Raw genomic sequence first — 22,873 nt, 5'->3', positions numbered from 1 at the left:
TGTCCGTCTGCTGTGCCAGTCTTCACTATTGCTTTTCTTCTTTGTCTGTCACTCTGATTCAAAACTATCGCACAAAATAAACCCACTGTGTAATATACCAAAGGCAAACCATGGAAAACATACATGACATTATCAGGAGACCCCAAAAAAGCCATTTACAGATAAGGAAAAGGATCTAGTGTGATACCTCTAAAGTGCCTGTTTATGAGAATTAGTGGGTCACAGCCAGCAAGGGCTTTCAATTTGTTATAACCCTTTACTCACATGAGAGCGTTGATGCATCACAACAACACAATCTACAGCCAATAATCATGCAACATGTTCGCAATGACTAGCAATGCTAACATCCTAATGTTCACTACAACCACCACATCAGTTTAGATGTTAGCATCCTAACACCAACCTATCAGCACCAAGTTCAACTGCAGGTGAGCCTAACATCCTTTTTGTTGGATGAAAAGTAAGGAAACAATGTTCACAAGACTAGAATAGATGTAGAAAATATAATGGTAATAGTTCAGAGACTTGCTGTGCAGTGATGTTGGTGTGTTACAATAAAAAGATTCAATAATCAAATGCAAGTATAATCAAATGTGTCTCTGTAAGCACAGGCCCCTGGAATATGCCCACCCTTTATTTGATTGACCAACATACCTTGTTACCGAACGGCAGAGCAGACGCATCAAGGCAAAATCTGAGCATACAGTCTATTATGTGTGAACTGATCCAGCATTTTTTTTTTGTTAGATTCTTCTGCAGCAACACCTTCATCACTCTAGTCTTAGTTAAGTAAACAAGGCTGACGCATTTTTGGCACAATGCTTTTGCCACTCTGAATCCATACCACGTTTTCCAATGCAGGAAGTGCTTAATGGACCTGGTGATAGAGCACCCAACTTGTCTTTACCCCAAACAGCCTTCTCTTCAGCCCCCCTCTTCTCTCATTTCTTCCACCCTGGTTTCCATGGTTCTTATGTACACTCTCGCTGTATTTGTGCAGTGTTTCACATGTCTCATGACTACTGGGCCATCATTTCAACTTGAAAAATCCTGCAGACTGATATTTGTTGAAGATGTGTTAAAGATGGAAGAATCTCAACAACTTGTTCATTATGACAAGCTGGAGTGCTGCAGAGATTAAAAATGTAGATGATGTTTTCACCAACTTGTCTAGCCTTTAGCTTCTTTTTATGTTATACAGTGCACCCAGAAAGTATCCACAGTGCTTCACTTAATCCACTTAATCTTTTACAACTAGTAATAGCTGTAAAAGTAGCAGAAGCAGTAAGAAGCCGATAGTAGCAGTAACAGAATTTCCCAAATATGGAATAAGTAAAGTTTTCCTATTTCATAAGTGGTGTTTTAGGAACACAATCCTGTGGAACACTCTGTCAACATGTGTTTAAAAATCAGCTTGGACAGCACAGACACAAACACGACTTCACCACTCACTGCTAACACACACATGCACGCTCACTCTCGCAAATGCACATGTGTTAGGTAAGATCAGAGGCACTAAAATCTGACATGCACGTTTTTTTTCCTTAACACAAACAAAGGGAGGAACACACACCCAGAGATGCAAAATGAAATAACTGCTGCAACAATACCCAGCAGCTATCTTGATGACTGATACAAGAGTGAAACTCTAAGGGAACATTATGTGTTACACATCCACACACGCTTACGCACAAACATTTATACACACAGGTACATACTAACGTTCTTTTGTATATTTCCCAAGCTAAACAGCAAAGGCGCCAAGTGAGAAGTTGGGTCACAACCTAAGCCTAGATTTTAAACACTGTCTCAAGACTAAGTGTGGACTGTGTTTTTCTGCCTGGATGCTAACCCAGCTAATCCAAGTGTGTCCGTCCCTCCAGTGGCTCCTGCCCCTTTAGGAAGATAGAAGATGTGCCGTGGAAAAAGTTTCTAAGAATCCCCGTTTCATTTTTCCATCCTGACAGTTAATGTCTCCGTCAACATTTCAATGGTGCTCGCCCTGCAAGTACAGCGACCAATACCAATCAAGAATACTGGCATTAAGATTAATCCAAAAATTTCGCTCAACGATAATTTACTTTCAGGCGGCTGCATCATTGATTTCAGCATTATCAGAGTCCGATCAATCCAATTCAAAGCTCTATCCCGAAAAATGGGCCCCTGGAATTGATTCAAAGGGACAATGATAACCCACTGTTATAGAATCAAAATGGCACAGGGTTCAATTGTTTTGCTTTTGCAGTATTTTAACAAATGACCTAGTTCTAATGGAGGCAATGTGGGGTCAGATGTAATAAGATTTCCTGATGCCGGGGACACTGGGGCGTAGGTTGAAAGCAAGGCTAAATCACAATTATCATTATGGATCATGGCGGGATGTCAGTCCTTGCACATGTTAAGGTGACGCCGAGCACCACTGCCCAGCTCAGTAACAGGCCTATTATGATGGCCCTATTAGATCAATGTGTCAATTACTATTACTCAAACTGGCCCTTGGGTCTGAAAGGATATAAAATGAGGGAGATGGAGGAAAAGAGGCTTGGCTCATTTACTTCCTGTGACAGGACAAGAAGCTACTCCAAAAATTAAGGAGAAAATGTAAAGGGCTTGTCAGATACAGAACTTGAAAACGGCAAAATGACAACAGAACATGGTTAGAGAGAGAGAAACTACATTTCTGTTAAATTCGTCTGTTGTGGGATACGATGGCATAAGAGGACTTTGTATCTTGGACGACTTGAGTGTCAAACTTTAGTCTTTTTATGTTCCAATCAGAATGCCAGCCTCAGACACCCTGTGTCCTTCTTGTGAAACCGAGTGAGAAGTTAGGGGATGAACACAGTCGAACAGTATTTGTTCTCTGGGGAGCATTGGGAACATCTACATTTAATGTCACAGCAAAGTCGCTGAGGTATTTTAAACCAAAAATGTCAACATGATCGCCAAGGCTTTTAGTCTGGGGAAGAATGGCACAGCAACCAATTTACCAATGTTTCTATGAAAGGAAACCAATCGCTAGTGATGCTAAAATTGTATATTTAAAATAGCATTTTAGTCCTTAAGAAATTTAACTTCTTTGAAAAAAAAATAGTGTCACTATTGAAACTACAGTACGAGCACCTGTAGGCTAGGAATATCAACCACATAGAAATTGTAAGACTTGAGTTGCGGTCAGTTTGGGACGGTCCAGACTTGGAATTTTCTGAATTTAAATTGCTGTGGGCATAAAACAAGTACAGGGCAGACTTGCTGAATGCATAACTATTTCAGATGGTCTTACAGTAAATGCTGGCTGCTTGGGACATTTTTGTCTTCTACTACTCTGCACAGTGCCACATTTATAAGCGTGCATTTTAATTTTAGATACACAACGGTTTACAACGGTCATTAGGGGCTATTATGGATGGCACGTGTCTTATTATTGTGTCATTACTTCCTCCTGGATTAAACATACTGACATCTGTCACTTTTCCTCTGTTTGAGGCAATCTGCACACATCTTTCCATGAATGTGAACTTAAACCAGGAGATCAAAACCACAAGATTTCATGTGACTGTAGAAAGCATAAGATGGAAGCCATAGAGGGAATTAAAAAGAAGGCAAATAAATTAATTTACAAGGAAGGGACTTCACCACATTTCCTACTGCTGCAAAGTTTTACAAGCTCCCCAAATATAGACGACAATTACATAGTGTGGAAATGCTACACAAATACAAGCTCGGTTTGGGAAGCTGAGTCTGCTTCTGCTGAAAGAAAGAACTCTGATGCTCCAACTGCAGACTGTAAAACTTCTGAGGAATGGGAATCGTAATCTCACTTTTCAATATTAAAACCAGAAATTTAGGATCAGCATTGCCAACAGACAGCAGTTTATGCCAACACTGAACAAGTACTCAGAGTTCTCCTCAGACGTTTATTCTAGGCAGGATAGAAAAGTGTTCTTGACAATAAACTCTTTAGAAGCTACAGTTTCCACTGCTATTGTAAAGGAAAAGAATTACAGGTAAATTTGGATGAATTTTAATTTAGATATCTTTTAAAAAATGTCCAGCTGTTTGCTTCTATTAAGAAAATTACTGTTTGCATTACAAGCTTTCATGAACGATGCATTTAAATATGCCAAAGATGTATTTTTGTCCTAAATAAGGACTCTTTTGCATACACTTCCAGTAGCATAATCTGAACACTGGACAAAGTGTGGCTCATTGGTGACACAGAAATACAGATTTCTACAGAGGAAGTTTTTGATTCCATTTTTCATTACTACATAAATCAGAACACGCTATTAAATAGCAGTCTCTCTAGTTGTCCCAGTCAGATGGCGACTGGTTGGAGACCAACCAGTCCCGCCACCAGTCAACCTGCACAATTGTGTTGTCATCCAAAGTGGTCAAACAGAGGGTGTTGTACACTCAGCTTTGGGTGACTACTTGTAATCAATTATCAAATGCGAAAAGATTTTATGTAATCACTGGGCAATCACGGATTTTTCCTAGTCTCACATATGTCATGTTCTAGTTCACAAAAAATTTGGAAAACAATATAAAATATTTTTGGCCTATTGTATCTCAACCAAAATCTTGGACTAGCATAGGACTTGCACTAGCCTCCACCTGCATACGCACCCCATTTACAGTTGTAGTCAGAAGTTTATGACTTTAAATATGACTTTAAAAAAAAGAAAAGAAATGGGTGCACAATTTGAATTTATTTAGGATTTTCTCTCATTTACACATGGTCAAGTACACATACCGGTTCAAACATATACATACACTTAAAACTTTTAATTATTCATGCTGAAGGTTCCACAGTGTCTTTTAATTTGACAAGGCCAAAGCTTATTTTTCGTTAATGATCAAGATCATGGATGATTACAACTTGCAGTTTCCGTTTTTGTAGTTTTTCTCTTTCCAAAGAGTCCAAAGTGAGTTTTACTTGTTTTACTTACCAAGACAGAAGCCCCTGGTCGAAAATCAACACCTTAAAGCTCAACTGAAAATTGCAGCTGCCCATATGGCCAAGCCAAATGCCTTCTGGAAAGGACATTTTATTTACAGAGAAGACAAAGATTGACCCATCTGGCCACAATGACAAGAGGTATGTTTGAAGGTGAAGGTGAAGCTTCAAACAGGAGAACATAGTACCAATTGTCCAGCATGGTGGTGGTAGCATTATGCTGTTTTGCCAGTGGTACTGGTACACTGCAAGAGGACTGCCTCAAAATTCCTTAATTTCACTTCAAATCAACAGCTTGATGGCTTAAACCATACAACTGGGTGGTCCAACGTGAGAATGATTCCAAAAACACATCAAAACTGGTCTTTAAAGGGGTAAAGCAGGCTAACACTAAGCTTCTGGAATGGCGTTCCCAAACCAGTTCCCAACCAGTCCAATGAGCTCTACCAATTCTGGCAAAAAGAGTGGTCAAATAACCCGCTAGAATTACACCAGAAAATTGTCAATGGCTACCAAAAGCATGCTTGATAAGGGACACTTAACAAAATGTTATTGGGTGTATATGTATATATATTTGAGCCTGTATGTATACTTATGACCCTGTATGGAGCTAAAGAAATTAACAATACATACAATAATTCTAACAGTTCAAAGAAATCAATAAAACTCTCAAACTACCATGACATTTGTCCCCATGATAAGTTTATGTAAAATTCTATATTTATGAAATCAAAGGGAAAGAAAAGAAAAACTGCAGTGCAACATTTTTTCTCTACTCCTCCTTATTTGTTTTCTCTTATGACTCTTATTGGCTCTCTGCTGAAACCCAGAGCTCCCCTTCTCCACACACAAATACTAGCCACATCAGAGCCTACTGGGGGCCTGGGGGAGCCACAGTGATTCCGGCAGACTGGAGGCATTAGCAGGAAAGTAATTAGGGTAAAAAGTTCAACCACAGCTCCATGTCTGCCAGAAATACATTTCCTCCACTATTTAATACTTCACATAATAATAAGAATAATTGCCAGCATTTTGAAAACAAACTACCCTGTGTTTGTCCATGTGTATTCATGTACAGGCTTTTACTCATTGTTAGTGTTTATGTGTTAAAGCATACTGCATTAGAGTGAAAAGTGCAGCTAAATAGATAACAAACCCATTAAATCTGACTATACTAGCTACAAAACATTTAAAAAAAAAAAAACCTCCTACAAGTTTGTGACTCAAAGATGTGTAACATTAAAAGCACAACAATGGGGGAAAAAAAATCAACATGGGATTTATGTATATGCACCCAATAAATTCAGCTTATTCTTTCTTTGACAGCAGTGAAGTGGGTATTAATATTCATTACCCAAACCATGGCTTGCATTAGATCCCATTTTAACCTCATGTGCCAATTTTCTGTCTATGTTAAGTGGAAGCACTTGACACAAGAAACATCTGAAAGAACTGCTGTATGACCAGATGTTCATACAGCAGTTCTTTCTTCTGCTTTGACATCTTAAAGCTATATAAGAAATGTGACGTATCAACTTAGGCTTGAGGCCAGTGTTCAACTTTTATATTTTTCAGAGCAAAACTTTTCATGACTATTTCATCAGCTCTAAAGACAAAATTACTTGCTAGCATTTAGTAAAATATATTTAGTGCAATAACTCAAAAAGTAATAATTAACTTTTAAATCTTTGTTGTTCTGCAATCAATAGACCAATAGAAAAGCCTGTGTACCCTATTAGTCATAAAGGCACAGGACTCCTGTTAAGGGAGTGACAATGAGCTGCTGGAGGCATATAAATGCATCACAATTGGGATGTAATAGTGGCTGGTGCAATGCCCACTTACCAAAAGTAGTACAGGAAAGGGAATCATAGCCAAATCATTGGATTCATAAATATCTGTACAAAATTTAAGTAATCTAGAAAGTGGCTGCAGGGAAGGACATGCTGGAGAGATTATGCCACTCAGTCGTTATTAGTATATTTAAGCCTGGGCAAAAGTGGTGGATGGAGATTGCCATCTCTAGAGCCCCATGTTTATCATGGATGCAATTTTTGTTATCTTCTAATCAGATTATGTAATCAGAAAGTATGTCTCCTCCAACATCTCAGGGAAGCTTCAAAGTAAAGTCATTTTTGGACCTCTTCTAAATATCGGTAGAGATGAGACTTCCCCAACTTCATAAAAGTTTTTACTTACAGCCATAAAAAGGCATCTGATTATTTTTGCCCAGTTAAGCCTTAATCTAAGACTGATAGCGAGCCCTCCAACAGTGGGTGTTACTTAACAGTTAACATCTGGAGAAAATTACAATAGTATTGCAATATACTTCAATCTAGAGGAAAGGAAAAGTTTAAACTTTAGTAAAATAAAATATTAATTGCTTTGACCACAGGGGCCTGGCTTAAAGAATGAAGCTGTGGTAAAAGTTTGAAAAGTCATTACTAATCATTCAGCCTGTCGGCTGTGTTTATATGCACCACTTCCAGTACTACTGAGTATAATCTGACTTCCTATTTGAAGGAGGAAAACTGGCGAGGCAGAACACATTTTCGACAGACATAAAGCAGACATGGAAGTCAAAATAAACGTTCCACAGTGAAGCCTGAGCCCCTGAGCTCTGCCTATGCACTGCACAAGTACGTATGTGTGTCCACATGTGGGGCAACGAAAAAGGGGAAGTGAAAGAACAGATTACAGCTACTCTCATTTCCACGCAGGAGCATGACAAAAGTGTCAGGGAACAATTTGATCAAAATGGTTTTCTCAGTGGAGAACATGACATTCCTTTCCACAAATTGAAGGCAAATTTTGCCAGCCAGGGCAAAAGGAGGACTGTGGATTGTCCTCTGGGCTGACACGGTGTCTAAATACTCCGATCATCTTGAACATAATTGATACAGCTTTACCGCAATTTTGATGCAGGACAAATTAAATACGTTCACGGCAGCATCCACCCTCCAGCTAAGATTGGACAGCACATGTTTGTGCGCATGGTCATGGTGTGACAGTGAAGAATACCATAACCTCATGGTGGATAAAAAGCATCACTTCTCCAAATCCCTTAATCTGGTGGCTTGTTTTATACAAATGCTTCACGATTTCCATTTAATACACTTTAGAAAAAGGATACATCCGGTGCACAGAGCAAAACCTGTCATGAAAATGCACTGAAACACTTAGTGCTTAGTGCTTCAATGGGCTTTTGCCATCAAAAGTGTTTGTGTGGGCTAAGTGGAATTTGTTGCCTCCAACCATGTAGTTAATAACCTGTGATATTTCACTAAAGGATTTAAAGCAGATTAAATGCAAATGTGCAGGAGGATGAAATTGTGTTTGCTGTACATTTACTTTGGATTTTGCATGGCACTTACTGTCAGTGTGAGTGGTGGGAGGAGGCAAGCTTCACCCAACCCTCTGTGTAGCTTTTTAGGTTTGTTTTTAAAGTAACACTGCACCACGAAACAGCACCTTATGACTTATGGGAAATTAGAGTTAGGTAGTAGAAACTGAAATCAAAGCACATCAGCTTGCACCGATAATTTGCATAGTTTGATGCCTCAACATTTAAAGATGAAAACTATATCCATTTGTCAATGTGTTTTTCACATTTATTGTGCAAGCATGGCTTATTTGCTTGCCCAATCTCAACAGGAAACACTGGTCAATCGCTTAAATAGGGTTAAAAGGAGCCATATTTATGAAGGTGACTACTTAGGGTCATGTGTGTTGTGCACGTTGTCTCTGAACAGCAGACTAATGTGATCAACCGATCATATTAGATGAGAAAAATGTTGCCTTGGTAACCATAAAAATGGACATGTGGCTAATGTCATGAAAAGGTCACTTCTAAAACAGACCATGATTTTTTTTCCAAGCCCCTAACTAAGTGCTTCTGTTGGCTAATTAAGCTGTAACCAATAACAATAACATCAATTTTTAAAAAAACAACAACTTTGAATGACTTTTAATAACCACGTGTGATACACAGACTCTAGTCTCTTTGATTAACGTCTTGTGTGTATGCTCACTGTTGTTCCTTCGATTACCTCACCCGCCATTTAAGGGCTTTTTGGCAGGAAAGCTTTTAACCATCTGTCCTTCAAAGGCGTAAGCATGCAATGTATACGACACATGGACACATCTATAGTGGCACTAAAATCCATCCGTGTCGTGCCTCTAGGTACTAATGCATTTATTGTCTAAGTATTATTATCATGTTTAATTTTTGTATATCAAGTAAAAACAAAATACACCATTTTATAGATTTAAAAAACAAAAGAATTAAAAAAAAATCTCTCTCAATCAAGTTAGCTGTCAACTGACAATTATAGATTTAAAGTGAACTGATGATTCTGTTGTTCTAACATCACTACCAGACATTTTCAGCCCCATCAGCAACACATAAAAATACTTATTTGTAATATAAATAAATAACCTACACAGCCTAGTGTGTAGCTTTTTTTTAGAAGAAAAACAATCAGCAGAAGAGGAGTAAGCAGTGGTGCAATGCATCCGCCTTTTGAAATTGGCGCTCTTTTTAAAAAACAATATAATAAAAGGGCCGCTTGAGGTGGGCATTCAGGATGTAGAACACTGTTTACTGTTTGACACACTGTACAACCCTTCAAAAAAGTCTGTCCATGGCCTCAGTAGTGACTGTTCATCCATGTGTATTAACTAGAGTCTAGAAATAGCCCGTGCAGTATTAATTCTGATGCTGAAAGAAGTCTATATTGAGGGGACCACATCCTCTCGGCATGTGGAGATGTTGTGAGGGGGTAGATGGAGGTTGGAAATGTCACTCCAGAGAACAAAGCACACTTATTCATCACTGAACTTTTGCCCAAGATATGTGTGCACTCAAACACCCGCAAACAGTTAAGTCGCCTTGGTCTTTCCCATAAAATTTCACTGAGAATCACTTTGAGAATACTAATACCTGTGGATGTAATTAAAACGACTGAAAATAATAACAACAGCTAGAAAGGGAAGGAAACTTAAATCTTTTCCAGAAATGTGAGCAGACGTACACACCCAGGTCTGCAAGGGCACCAGCAGTCTTTACTAATTCCTAAAGCCCTCTGGCACTGGTACAGAGTGAAAGGGACGCATATGTAGCTTTACTGTCAAGAAAATCACTGGATCCTTACATTGTTTGGACTTTACATATAATCCTTTCCATTGATAAAATTATGTTGAGTGTGCCTGGCTGGAAATCCACAAGTACAGCGCTTTAGCACACATGCTTTTTCCCTTCTCTGGTTTTCCTTTAATTTGCAAATCTTGTAATCTAAGCCTAGAGCTGACTGAACCGACTTCTAAACCAGCACTGCTCTAGCAGCCAAGAGTCCAATCTGTTTTCCATTTAAGTGTCAGGACGGCATCCTTTTTGGTGGTTAACAAAAGCTGTTATTTCAAAATGATTATATGCTAAAAATTGTGCGAGGACCTTAGTAAGTTTATGAACAGGCCCGATGGAAAGTACAGCGCCGCACCCGGAAGCTTTTTTCCTTCTTGTCTTTGACCAAAGTGTTATTTACCGAGCACTTCTGTAGAGGGAAGGACCAGGCTGTGCCATTCAGCCAGAGGTCAGGGTTTCTGCTTTTCAACACAGTACATGTTTTCAGCATTAGTGTTGAACGACGCCTGGGTGATTTGCCAAACCGTCAAAACGCTGCCTGTCTCAGTGTCAGTGAGGACATAGGAAAAGCAGAAGCAATGGCAATGGCGTCAGAGAGACAGTGGCAGCAGTTCCTGGAAAACATCAAGAAGGTGGTCTCCATCAAGACCCAGCTGAAGACAGACTTCCTTATTTCATTTCCTGGGGAGGATATATTGAGTTAAATTTTGTGTTGCTCTGGAAGAGCAGCATAAGTAAGTGGAAGAGGGGGGAAGAAGGGAGGGCACGAACTGGGTATAGAGAAGGGAGTGCAAGATGCCTCGGGGTCTGTCACTTTTGAAGCAAGTTTTCTTGCACTAAACAAAGACATGACATTCCCAGGCCTAACCCTAACAATCCCAGGCTTCTGCACATCTGCTCCATCACCCTTCGCCCAGCCTGTGGGGCATTCAGGTACTGCTCGCATTCCAGCCACACTGCCACTAATAGTCACTAAGCCCACATGGGTGGCTCACCTCAAGTTGCATGTGAAGGGTTCGTAACAAAATGTTGGGTGTCCTTTGATGCCTCTTATTTTTAAAAATGACTTTCAGATGGAGCATTTGTTGTCCTTCATAACATCACCGAAAGTAAAACACAATTGGCAGGTTTTAAAGAAAGGACGGCTAAATCCCATGAGACACAGGTTGCTTTAGTTTCTCACTTTCCAGTAAGTGCACTTTTAATTAGAAAGTAGATGCCTGTCTTTACTAGGCAAAGACAGAGCTTAACAGGCATCTAGTCTTTAAGTTTAAGACAACATTATAGAACATCATTTTTTTGCCCCTCCACTAGTTAAGCTGTCAGTCACTTATCGCATAGAATAGCACAACATTATAGCAGAAAGATGTGAATCTATAATTCATCACTTATAAACAGAAGGGAAGCAAAGTCACTATTTTGCATTGCAGTTTATGGGTGACCGACAGGAAGTGATGTCAGTTTTATAACGAAGCCTGAACTCACCCAGAGGACCCCGTGCTCTTGCAGACCCCAAGGAGGGGCCTCTTGTCAGCAAAACTGTCCAGCTTTACAGGACCTGAGGAGGAAGAGGAGTCAGAGGAAGAGCCAGATGAGAAACAGCAGAATCTGCACACAACAAAGAGAGACATTCTTTACCAAACATGTGAGGGCTCGAGCACTCCCCACCCTCATACAACAGGCAGGCTATTACCATGGCAGGAAACGTGCTGATTACATTACTATGGTTGCCCCATAATCCAATTATGGTTGCAAAATATTTTTTGATAAATGGAGATTTTTTTTTTCCCATCCAAAACATGGAATCACTTAATTTAAAGACTTTGTTTGCTAGTTTCTACTGATTTTCTACTGTAAATTTGAGCTAAAAGAATAAATGAAGCTTGATGTAAAATTATTTAAAAAAAAAAAAAAAAACCCAAACATTGTTGTTCCTCCAAAAAAAGTTAACAAAACTCAAAAATGATGGAGAAATCTTATTGAAAACGCAAAGTCCAGTGGGCATGTGAAAAATGAAGAGAAATCATGCTGATCCCATATTTTCCCTAATTGTCTCATTTTTGAAGTTTGGCAAAGGATAAGGGGACTGAGTGGATGGGGGTGCTTAGACTGAAGAAGATGTTACCCTTTAGAGGACTGTAATTTGAGGGTTGACAGTAATCAGCCCAAGTTCCTGTGGTATGGCATGAGAGCAAATGTGCCTTCCGTACCAGCCTTTAACACTACCAACAGGATCCTTCTCATCCTTTCATGTTTCTGTCATCAGTCAAGATATTGAGCCGGAACATAAATATGCTCCTTGGAGACTTGGTGAATGGCACATTTAACTAAAAAAAATAAAACATTCTGGGAAGATGCATAGAGCAACTTTGATTTGATTACTACTGCAATGAATAGTAACAGAAACAAGTAAGTGTATGTTTAAATAATACTATGACATCGCCCGAAACATCAGGCTACATATTAAACTGCATGGCATTTCCTCTAGCATGAAGACCGGAGAGCATTCACAAAGTATCTCCTCAATGCTCATTTGTTATCAGACAGAGAAGTCATTGCTTCATTTTCCAAAACAACAAAAGATCATAGCTCGTAAACGAGATGTGGATAAACGCGTTTACTTCCTTTGGAAAACCAGCTTTTCCTTCTCTATTCCAGGAAGGAGGAACCTTGCCTTATTATAATCAACACCTATTTTCAGGGCTTTACGAGTCCACCCACCCACAGCCTCATATCCCAGACAATTGGCCTTTTAATGGCTCGCCACAGTGCAACACTGTTTGCACCCTAACAGATTACAATCAGTGTCCTTCCCTGCAGTGGTACAATTCATATTTATTTTCTGCTGAGAGAATTACTCCCCTCATGTGTCGGGGCTATCTGCTGCTTCTTATTACTGTGGTTTGCTTTTATCCACTTCCAGCACTCCTCAAAAGCTGCCATTGTGTGTTGTTGAAATCTGCCAAAAGACTGCAACATAGACGGCGAACACAAAGACGATTTTTGCACCGAAAAAAAAAAGCCACAAACCATCTTTCACAGAACCGATTGACACCTGCAGGGATTAAATTTAAACGTCATGCCTGTAAAGAGTCTCATCAGTGGAACAAGTCGACCATTTGCACCATGACTTTGAGAATATGTGAACTGCAATTAATACTGCATTCAACCTTCCACTAGTGGAACCAGTGCCACATTTGTTCGTCATTACTGGGACTATTTCACTTACATTACAAATGAAATGAAATGCTTTAACGTTGTTTGTAATTCAGTTCATATAAAACAGCATTAGGTAAGCAGATCAAACGTGCATTCACAGAACATCATGGGAAATTTTTCCTTCCAAAAAGAAATGAATCTGAAAGTACTGTTCAATATACTGATTCACAAAAATTCTCATTTTCCTCCTGCATTGTAATTTTCATTTGGACCACGCTACATTACTCATAAAAGCAAATTGTGAGTAATGTAAATCACAAAATGCTGATTTTGAAAGCCTCTGTTACACTTTCCAAATCTGCGAGTCAACTTTAGGGTGAGTGACAGAAATCTCACTATCAGATAGTAAGAGAGGGGGTCTATGCAGGAGGCTCCGCGTGCCAGTCTGTTTTTTGTCCTTGAGGAATTTACACTACAACGCACTAATTATGCATGTGCATGCATCCAGGTGGTGGATATGGAAGCATTTCACACGTCACTTGGTGAAGCTACAGAGTGTTATTCAGGTGCTGTTTGATCGCTTCAGATGCCAGACTGCAGTTTCTATGTGGTTTCCCTGCTGTACTTAAAGTTCATCTCAGGTTGAAGCAGCCACTGTGGTCTGTGTGATCTCAGCTTTTACATTAAGCACTATGAGCTTTCTATTGTTGCCCTGCAACAAACTGGCAACCTGTTCAGGGCGTACCACGCCTGTGGCCCCATGTCAGGTTCCAGCTCAAGACTCTGAATTGGATTAGTGGACGAAAATGTTTTTCTTTCTACTTCCTTTTTTTTTTTTTTTTTTTTAAATAATATTCACTAATTTTTCTGAAGGTATCCAAAAATCATCATTAATAATGAACAATGATTCTTTTTCAATGTTTGCTAAAAGAAGACTTTCTGTGGCATCATTTTGTAGCAATCATCCTTGTCAGATTACCGCGGCCCGTGTGTTACATTAATGATATAATACTGACGCAAATACAAAACTCAAATTTGATCAAAATGCACTTGGGATACCCTTTGTTTGGCTAAACTCTTCATGACAAAAGGACACCAATGCCTGCATTACTAGTAATATGGACTACTGACTGAGAGCGGGCTAACAGTAATCATAGATTTACGACAACATTAGGATGAGGAACCAAGGAGCACTCTTTAATTTTAATGATATAGCACCACTTAAAATGCCCACAACCCAAAACTGCATTACAATAGGCCATCCGAAATTTAATTTTAAGTGTTGACCTTGGATGCTGAAATCAAGTTAACCAGAGTTTTTTTTTCCAGGACAGACATTTCCGAATTATGCTGAAAAGACACTTCAGAAGACTTGCAAAGGAAAAATGTTTAAATGAACTTCCTCCACATCCCTGTGTGGTTTCAGAAGAGACATTTATTGTTAAAAAAAAATCTCAGACAGCATCTGAAGGTGGCACAACATGAGCTGAGATTTTATCTAGTACAAGGTATAAAAGTTTGTGTTTCACAGTTGAATGCAGCTTCTTCTGAAACAGATATGTAGATGTGGAACTTTAATACCACTGATACCATAAAAAAAAAGCTACATAATGATCAGCAGCATTAAAATCACTGATGGATGGAAAACATTGACCATCTCATAATTTTAATCATGCAGTGTGTTTATGAAACCTAAGTTCCTGATATCAATGCAGATGTTACTTTTGATGCGTAATACACAGCTTAACACTGTTGTAGACTTAAATAGCCTTTGAAAGCAAAGACGCTCCATGACAGTAGCAGCCTCCTCTACCAGCCAATGTGGGCCGCACACTGCAAAACACCATAAATAGCCTGTGCACAGAATACAAATCCCACAGCACATTACCCAAAAGATCCTGCCAACAAGCTAATACCTTATAAAAATAACTAAAGGAACCCATCTCTACCCTTATAGCAGAGATGTGAAAAATACTGACACCTACTGTGTTTGTTTTGTTGTCAACTTCACCTGGCAATGGTTTTAATGCTGTATAATCATGTCATTACTACTGTATAATTATTCAAGCAAGAATATGCAATATGTGCTTAACTGCAGGTAGGTGCATATCATATTCAAGTAAAGGTACTGAAAATACTCACTGTTATGAGGAGCTGGCAGAATGCGAGCAGCTCGCACTGGACCGTGTCGCACTGAGAAAAGCTCTTGAGCTTCTCCTGCCAGCTGAAAAAAAAACATATATTAGACTTGAAAGTAACAGAAGTTCACAAATCAGCACAATAAAAGAGGTATTTTTACTCAGTAGTACAGACCAGGATTAAAAAATCCAAAACAAAACGTATTTAGTAGGGGTGCAACGATACTCGTATCGATATTGAACCGTTCGATACAGTGCTTTCGGTTCGGTACGCATATGTATCGAACAATACAACATTTTTAATTTATTTGATCAACTTTCCTTCTGACGATGCTGTCTGTGTTGAGCGCTCAGTGGATCTGCGCTCGACAGTGCAGCCTAGGCGGAGTAGTCGAATGCAGATTCACTGAGCGCAGGGCAAGCTAGCGAGACAGAAGCTAAGCTCCTTGCAACATGGCAAATTGAACCTCCCCCACCCTCATTCAGGTCTGGCGTTTGGAACTATTTTGGTCTTCATGTGACGTATGACCCTGAAGGTAAGCACGTCATGGACTAAAGTAAAACAGTATGTTGGATGTGCCACGCAATGCTCAATTACATTGGTGGGAACTAGTGCGTTAGCGCAGTTAGCTCGTTAACGTGTTGGCTGTCCAGCCCCACGCACGGGGCGATCCGCGGTAGCTCGTTAACGGAGATTTGCCGTGTTGTGGCGTTAACGTCATTTCAACGAGATTAACGCTGACAGCACTAGTGGGAACACAACGAATATGACTGCACATTTACTCCGACATCATCCTAGTGCAAAGACAAGTGGAAGCAGACAAAAACAACAAGCACGCATGCTACAAACTTTACCCGAGTCATTTAGACAGCCGTTAGCACAGGATTCTCCTTATGGGGACCTGATATGTTTAATATGCTGCTGAGAGTATAGCCCAGAAGAAGCGTATAGTATAGCTTTTATTTTGGAAAGAGCCATTTCTCTGTAATAAACTCTCTTTTCCAAAGATGAGGGATTTCTCCATCAGATAGATTTATTTTTTTATTACTTTGTTGTTTCAGCAACATTAAATTTAAAAACTGGACTTTTGAGTTAAAATATATATTTATAATTTTAATAAATGACAAATTAAAAAGGCATGATCATTTTTCTTTGTATCGAAAAAATATCAAACCGTGACACCAAAGTATCGAACCGAACCGTGAATTTTGTGTATCGTTGCACCCCTAGTATTTAGGTATTAGGCCGTTCGGAGATCTTTATGTCCGGCCTTGTAGGGAACTGTTTCAAAACACACGTTTCTTTTAAAGCGCACAATTTCTTGTCTTTTTTTTTTTTTTTTTTTTTTTTTTAAACCAATGATCTGATCTGTTCACACTAAGAAAAACAACGTTTTCTCACCGTGTAAAACTACTTTTCATAGAAAATGGCAGGGTGAGGTAGGGAGGGAGGATGGGGAACATCCACATGGTGGTCTGGTTGTTAAGCTCCAGCCAAACCACGAAGTAAAATCCACCAAGCACAAAATAAAAGTCCCAGTGGCATCACAACACAAATGAGCTGACTCCACTTACAGAGCCAACAAGGAGAGGTTGGGGATGTGGGTTAATGCCAAGTGGGCAGCAGCCCATAATGCCTCTGTAGCAGAATACATAAGAAACAGCCAGTGCGTCTTAACATAATTCAGAATTATCTTTGATTTCTGATTTACTGTATATAATAGATTGATGGGAGACCTGTAGCTGAATGTTTCATTAACCTTTATTATTTCCACGGTGTCTGTCATCTTTAGCAGTTTTTGGATTTATGTTGTAAATTATGTTTCCATCATTTCATTTTTCATCCACTACTTCAGGTACTGGCTTTCTTAATTAACCACCCCATGACTTCTTTGTTGCCAAGATTTTGTGTTACACTATATTAAAAAAAAATTAAATAAAATTTAAAAAAAATAAATAAATAAATAAATCAGAATTTTCAGCTACTATATCATCTTTGGAGGGAACTGTGCATTTTGCATTAGGGGCAATGGGAACAATGGGGACGATGGGTTCAATGCAAAGTTCTGTATTTTATGTTAATTATGGCAAATGATTCTTTTTTCACTTACGTCTGCAACTCTTATCACATTTTTAATGAATCTGTCCACACTGAAAAATTTAATGGCCAAAAATGTAATTTGGTTTTAATCTAATGATGGCAGTGTCATTAGTGCAGCAACACCAGTAGCCACAAAACAGGCTTCAGTCCGACTTTGAGAAGGAAAAGTGGACAGTGGGAAGGATAAATAAAATATTTCACTCTACCACGAGTCATGCTCACAAATTAATAAAACACCCTTAAATGTGTGTAAATGACCGCAGTAATTCAATTTTCTCATTACAAATATGCAGTGTATTGTAGTTTTTCCTTAATAAAGTCCAGGCTAATATTTTCATTTAATTTGTTTCACGTGCATTTTATTTCTTTTAGTTGCATAAATATTTGATGATATCTTGGGTAATTTCCCACCCATAAATATGAACCACATGGAGTGAAATAGCAGACTTAATTTAATAAATGAAAAGGTAAACAAAACATTTGGAAATGCCAGTTTTAGTTTCAAGTCTAAATTTTCAGCAGGTTTATCAGCAGCTTCCCAGGCATGGATTAAGCCTAGTCCTACTCTAAAAGAAAAATTCAATGAATATGAAAAGAAGTTATGGTCTAGAAGTCAGCTTAATTCATGTCTGGGGAAACTGAGCCTAAGAGAGTTGCTGGGGAGACTCCCAACCTCAGTATTTGAAAATCCCTGCCCAGGTGTACGACTGAGTTTCATTAGAAATGTTCTGATGTTTGTGCCAATAAAATACCCAAATTGTAAATGCATAAAATTTACACCAATGCATTAAAAAAATAAATAAATAACCCTAAGACTCTGACATCATCAATTTATAAAAGGTTTTTTAATACTCAATGTTAGAGACACATTTTGAGAATAATAAAAACTCAATCATTATTTCCTTTTTTCTTCATCTTCCACTCGGATTGCCTTCTTGAGCCATTTGAGTACATGAACACACAATCTGTTCAGTACTAAAAACAGTTAAACAGTCCAGCTTATATAGTGCAGCCAATTATTTACTGAAAAAACACACCACAATACATAAAAAATTAGTAGAGAAATAAAAACTACATTACCAGCAGCTGTTTGTTTATATGTTTGACTGTTGTACAGTTGATGTGTAAGGGGAGTGAGCTTGTCTGTTTCTCACTGCCATCATCATCTGCCTTCACTGAATAAACATGTTCATTCTACCACATTTGCACAGACTTGAAATTACATTTACAGATAAACAGTAAGAATAATAGAGTTGAACTTACAGTAGATTTTTAAGTTTGCTGCATTTCTGGTCTTTATTACAGAGCAAATTTAACCACAGTGAAAAGCACTTTAATGTGTGTGTGTGTGTGTGTGTGTGTGTGTGTGTGTGTGTCCAGCTGGGTTTAGTCTTCATCCATTTATATGTGATGCCAGTATATTAGTTCCTGGCAGTGTCTGGTGTATGTAATGGCACATTGTTCTAAGCATACAATGCCCTACTTTTCTTTCTCTTTTATGCATTAAATTACAGTGAACCCTGCATTATCACTTTACTAGTGCTTTAATCTGTTTGTTTTAAGTCTTTAAACCCATCTGAGGGGATGATCGCTCTTTTGTGCAATTAGTAGCCTTTTCAAAGTGGCGGATTTGGAGCTGTGTTTTTATTCAAAGTGCTTGAGGCCCAGCTGCGGTAGATTAACACTGAAGACACAGGCAGGTTATACAAGCACTGATAGCAGGAATAAAAGGAGGTTGGCAGCAGGGTACGATTCCTATGCAGGCAAATGGTCCTGCAAGGGGGAATAATGGAATTTGCTGGATTAAAATGAGAAGAGGGGATGGCTGGAGGTTAATGCGGCAGGTTATTGTGCATTACCCCACTGCTCATCCTCGCCTTACATGGCTCTATATGACATCCACTGCCTTCAACAACATACCCAATATTGCATTAGCGGCCAGCGTATGCAATATGCCAAATTGCTTTTTCAAACTTGTTTTTCCTGCATATAGTTATTCATTATATTCATTTCATTTGTGGCACATAATGTTTTTGTGAAATCACAGTGTCTGCTCTTCTGTTTTAATCTCTCAAATGTAATGCCTTAAGCTGTGAACAGATATCTGGGCCATATTCACAAGTGGATACTCGCATGAATACAGCGCTGGACATATTGGGGGTTTGGAGCGAGGAGGTGCCTGACAGTAGCAGGTTCTTGCTCTTCCATAACACACACCACTGAGATGATAAACGCACAGATTGGTGAACTGCTTATGATGCAGATCTGCAACGCAAATTGAAATGTGCCACCCTGTTTTCTCTTCATAATGTAAGGATCAGATCTGAACCCTCAGTCATCTGTCTATCGACACCAACGATGCTGAGTAAGGATCACCAGTTTGGAGAGCACATCTGTGCAACTCCAATAATACTTTCCAACATAGTAGAATATAAAGCACCTTTAGGAATGCTGTTGAAAATTTAAAAGTTTACATTAAGTGCTGCTCATCAAAATGTGTGCATCCTTAAACCCTAATAAATATGCTGAGTGTCTTTCCTTCTCAGGAAAATTCAGCAAAACCATATTTAAGCATTTGAAATATAGCATTATTCAGATTTATTATAAGCAATAGTCTTCCTCTTCACTGATTTAGCACCATATTGCTGCATATTGTAGCACAATACCATAATAATAGAAGAGAACTACATATAACCAGGACTGAAAGAGACCTCACAGAAGAAAGGTACATGGATTGAATGCAGGTTCATAACTTCACACCGTGTCAGCTCGGCTGACGGTCATGTGTAGGTTCAAACAAGATGACATGAGGCTGGAATAAAATCTATCCATCAACTGGTGGGCTTTATTATTGGTTACACACCAACACAAACCAAAAACCAACCACTCTAAACTGGCTTCCTTTTATACTCTACCCATTCAGGTGAGCATCGGGAATTACCCAAGTCTGGGGTTAGCAAACCAAACGAGAAAACAAACGTCCACATAAGCAAATATCAAACCACAATACAACACACGGAAGACATATTTCTATTCATACAAAGTCCTATAAATAATTCAATAACATATACACGTCAATCAATTATATATCAATTAGAAACACCTTAACCAAAACTCCCCCCACCTGGCCCATTGGTTTACTCCAGGAGCTCATAAGCAGGTGACTGAGCTGCTTTTACTCTTTCACTCCACATCTTGCAAAGGAAGCAACCAGGAAAAGGTGCCTACTGCTAAGACACTTACTAACACACAAATACATGTGCAAGGAATTTAGGTTTACCAAAGCAAATGATAAATTGTGAACAGCTCCAACTCAGGTTCTTTTTCGTGGCACAGGTAGGATGGCCAGTCCCCCTCTGTCCCTTCACTGTCCACAAACAGTCACTTAAATACTAACTGAAACGTCAAACCTGATAAAGAATCACCAAACTATACATATATTTCTTTTTTATGTTGGTTTTAAAATACAAATCCTCAAGCGAATAAAAATACAGGTAAGGGTAATGGAACTCCTGGTCTCCATTACACACCACTTTTCCATTCGGAAGTCCTGATGAATATTTCTGTATGTATGCTCGGTATGCTTTTAAAATTTTCAACTGCCAAAACTGATTTAAAATTGGGGTGGCTGTGCTCCAGATGGTGAGTGGGTGATCTCTAGTTGGAAGGTCAGTGGATTGCAACTGAACTTTAAGTTGCATTTGATGCATCCATAGGGGTGTGAGGGTGTATGTTTAAATGCGCTTAAGTATAGTTAAAAGCACTGCGTGAACGTCTGTGTGATTGGGTGAATGAGACTTGTGGAGGAAAGCACTTTGCTTCAGTGCTCATGTGCAACAATCTGAGAGTCCCACCACTATGTGCTATGTATTTTAAAGTAAAGTTGTTGGGGGTTTTTTACTGTAGATTTACATATTATATAGTCACTGGGGTGGGGACAGTTTAAAACAGGCCAATATTATCGGTTGCTTATCTATCAGTGTCAGCATTTACAATGCCCATAATGGGAGAGATGAGTGCTGATGTTGCATAGTTTGTCCACTCTGCGACTTCCCTTGTGTGTGGAACAACACAAACACAATCATCAAAGCAGAGAGTAATTGAACAAATAAATAACTACACATAACAAATGTGTAGTTATTTATGAAATTGGTTCATGGTTTGAGTTTGTGGAGGGAAAAAAAATAAGCACACCTATATCAGACCCTAGAGTTTTCAAATGAAGATTAACACTTGAATTTTAGTGTTAGTCTAATAAATGCTATTTTAGTAGGCTCTAATAAACAGGATTAGCGGACAATGATTAACCTTGGGAAGGCACATAAATTCAAACTGATTAAACATAAATAACCCTACACAGCTATGGCAGATTAAACAGATTGTATTAGCTCTCTCCTTCTGTGTAACTTGCATATCAGTGTCTGGATTACAAAAACTCCCCATGTCCATCCATGTATTAATATTTCTGAATTATAAAGGAGAGGGTTTTTGACCCTTTTTGTAAGATGGCTCCAACTCCTCGACACATCGACTCACACTCCGAACAGGCATTTTACTTTAGCATTTCATCAACACAATCGCAGACAATTAGTCTATGACAGTCTGCCTCTTATCACGCAGTGCTCGGTGACACCTCTCCAGTGAGAGGTGACGGTAATCTACATCACCTGAACACCTCTGTCAGTATCCATACAACCAGTCAGAGTCCCCGCCTCACGAGTCTGTGAAAGCATGTGTGTAAATGTGTGTTCGTACTCTGGTGAGCCATTACAGAGGGTGTTGGCTTAGCAACTGTCACAAACACTTCACGGCCACTCAAAAGCCAGAGAGCAAGGCACCTTAGGTGCTTACTTAAAAAGCCTGTGAAAAAAACATAACCCATAAACATCCTGGAAACTCTGAAAACTTAAAAGGAAAACAATAGAAAAGGAAAGTGTGTAATAACAGGCCAGCCTTTGCTGCAGAATTGGTGTCAGTTGCAACAGAAAGGCAGAGAAGGCTATTTTACCGGGTGTGTGCAGCATTGCTAAAACAGCTGTAATCCTTTCCTCCACAATGCAACAGAAAGTCTGCTCACAACACGAGATTTGCCACATCATTCTGGTCAACGTGTGTGATCATGAATAAAGTAAGAGTGTGTCTTTTTAGCCGTGGCCTGTGGATGTTTATAAAGAGACTGATTAAGGACTTCGGTGTGTTTAGATCTCACAGGATGTATGTGAAGTTTGCATATTTCTGTGACAGCCTCCACATGAAAGGCGATACTTGGTGAGCGAAGCCTTCGCAGTGTTGTGGATAATTTGTTAAGTTACAAAGCTGACAAAATCTTCTAATGATTTTCCAAGTCTGACTTTGAAGAAGTCATTTTTTTT

At 39.0% G+C, this 22,873-nt stretch overlaps 1 protein-coding gene across 5 annotated transcripts in view; it reads right to left on the bottom strand.

Annotated features, from left to right (window-relative positions):
- The window catches only part of bcas3 (BCAS3 microtubule associated cell migration factor), a 323,750-nt gene that overhangs the window by 293,472 nt on the left and 7,405 nt on the right, over positions 1-22,873 (bottom strand). For all 5 annotated transcript variants that reach the window (XM_084951630.1, XM_084951631.1, XM_084951628.1 and 2 more), the window contains 2 exons: positions 15,405-15,486; positions 11,589-11,661 (listed from right to left, as the gene is read on the bottom strand). In XM_084951630.1, the coding sequence (XP_084807756.1) occupies positions 11,589-11,661; positions 15,405-15,486 (155 nt within the window). The remainder of the gene's footprint in view (positions 1-11,588; positions 11,662-15,404; positions 15,487-22,873) is intronic.

This window comes from Perissodus microlepis, chromosome 14, assembly GCF_051167445.1.
Source record: "Perissodus microlepis isolate ML-2025 ecotype Zambia chromosome 14, ASM5116744v1, whole genome shotgun sequence".
Lineage (NCBI taxonomy): Eukaryota > Metazoa > Chordata > Actinopteri > Cichliformes > Cichlidae > Perissodus > Perissodus microlepis.
The sequence above is the reverse complement of the archived record's forward strand: the minus strand, read 5'-3'. Positions and strand labels throughout refer to the sequence as shown.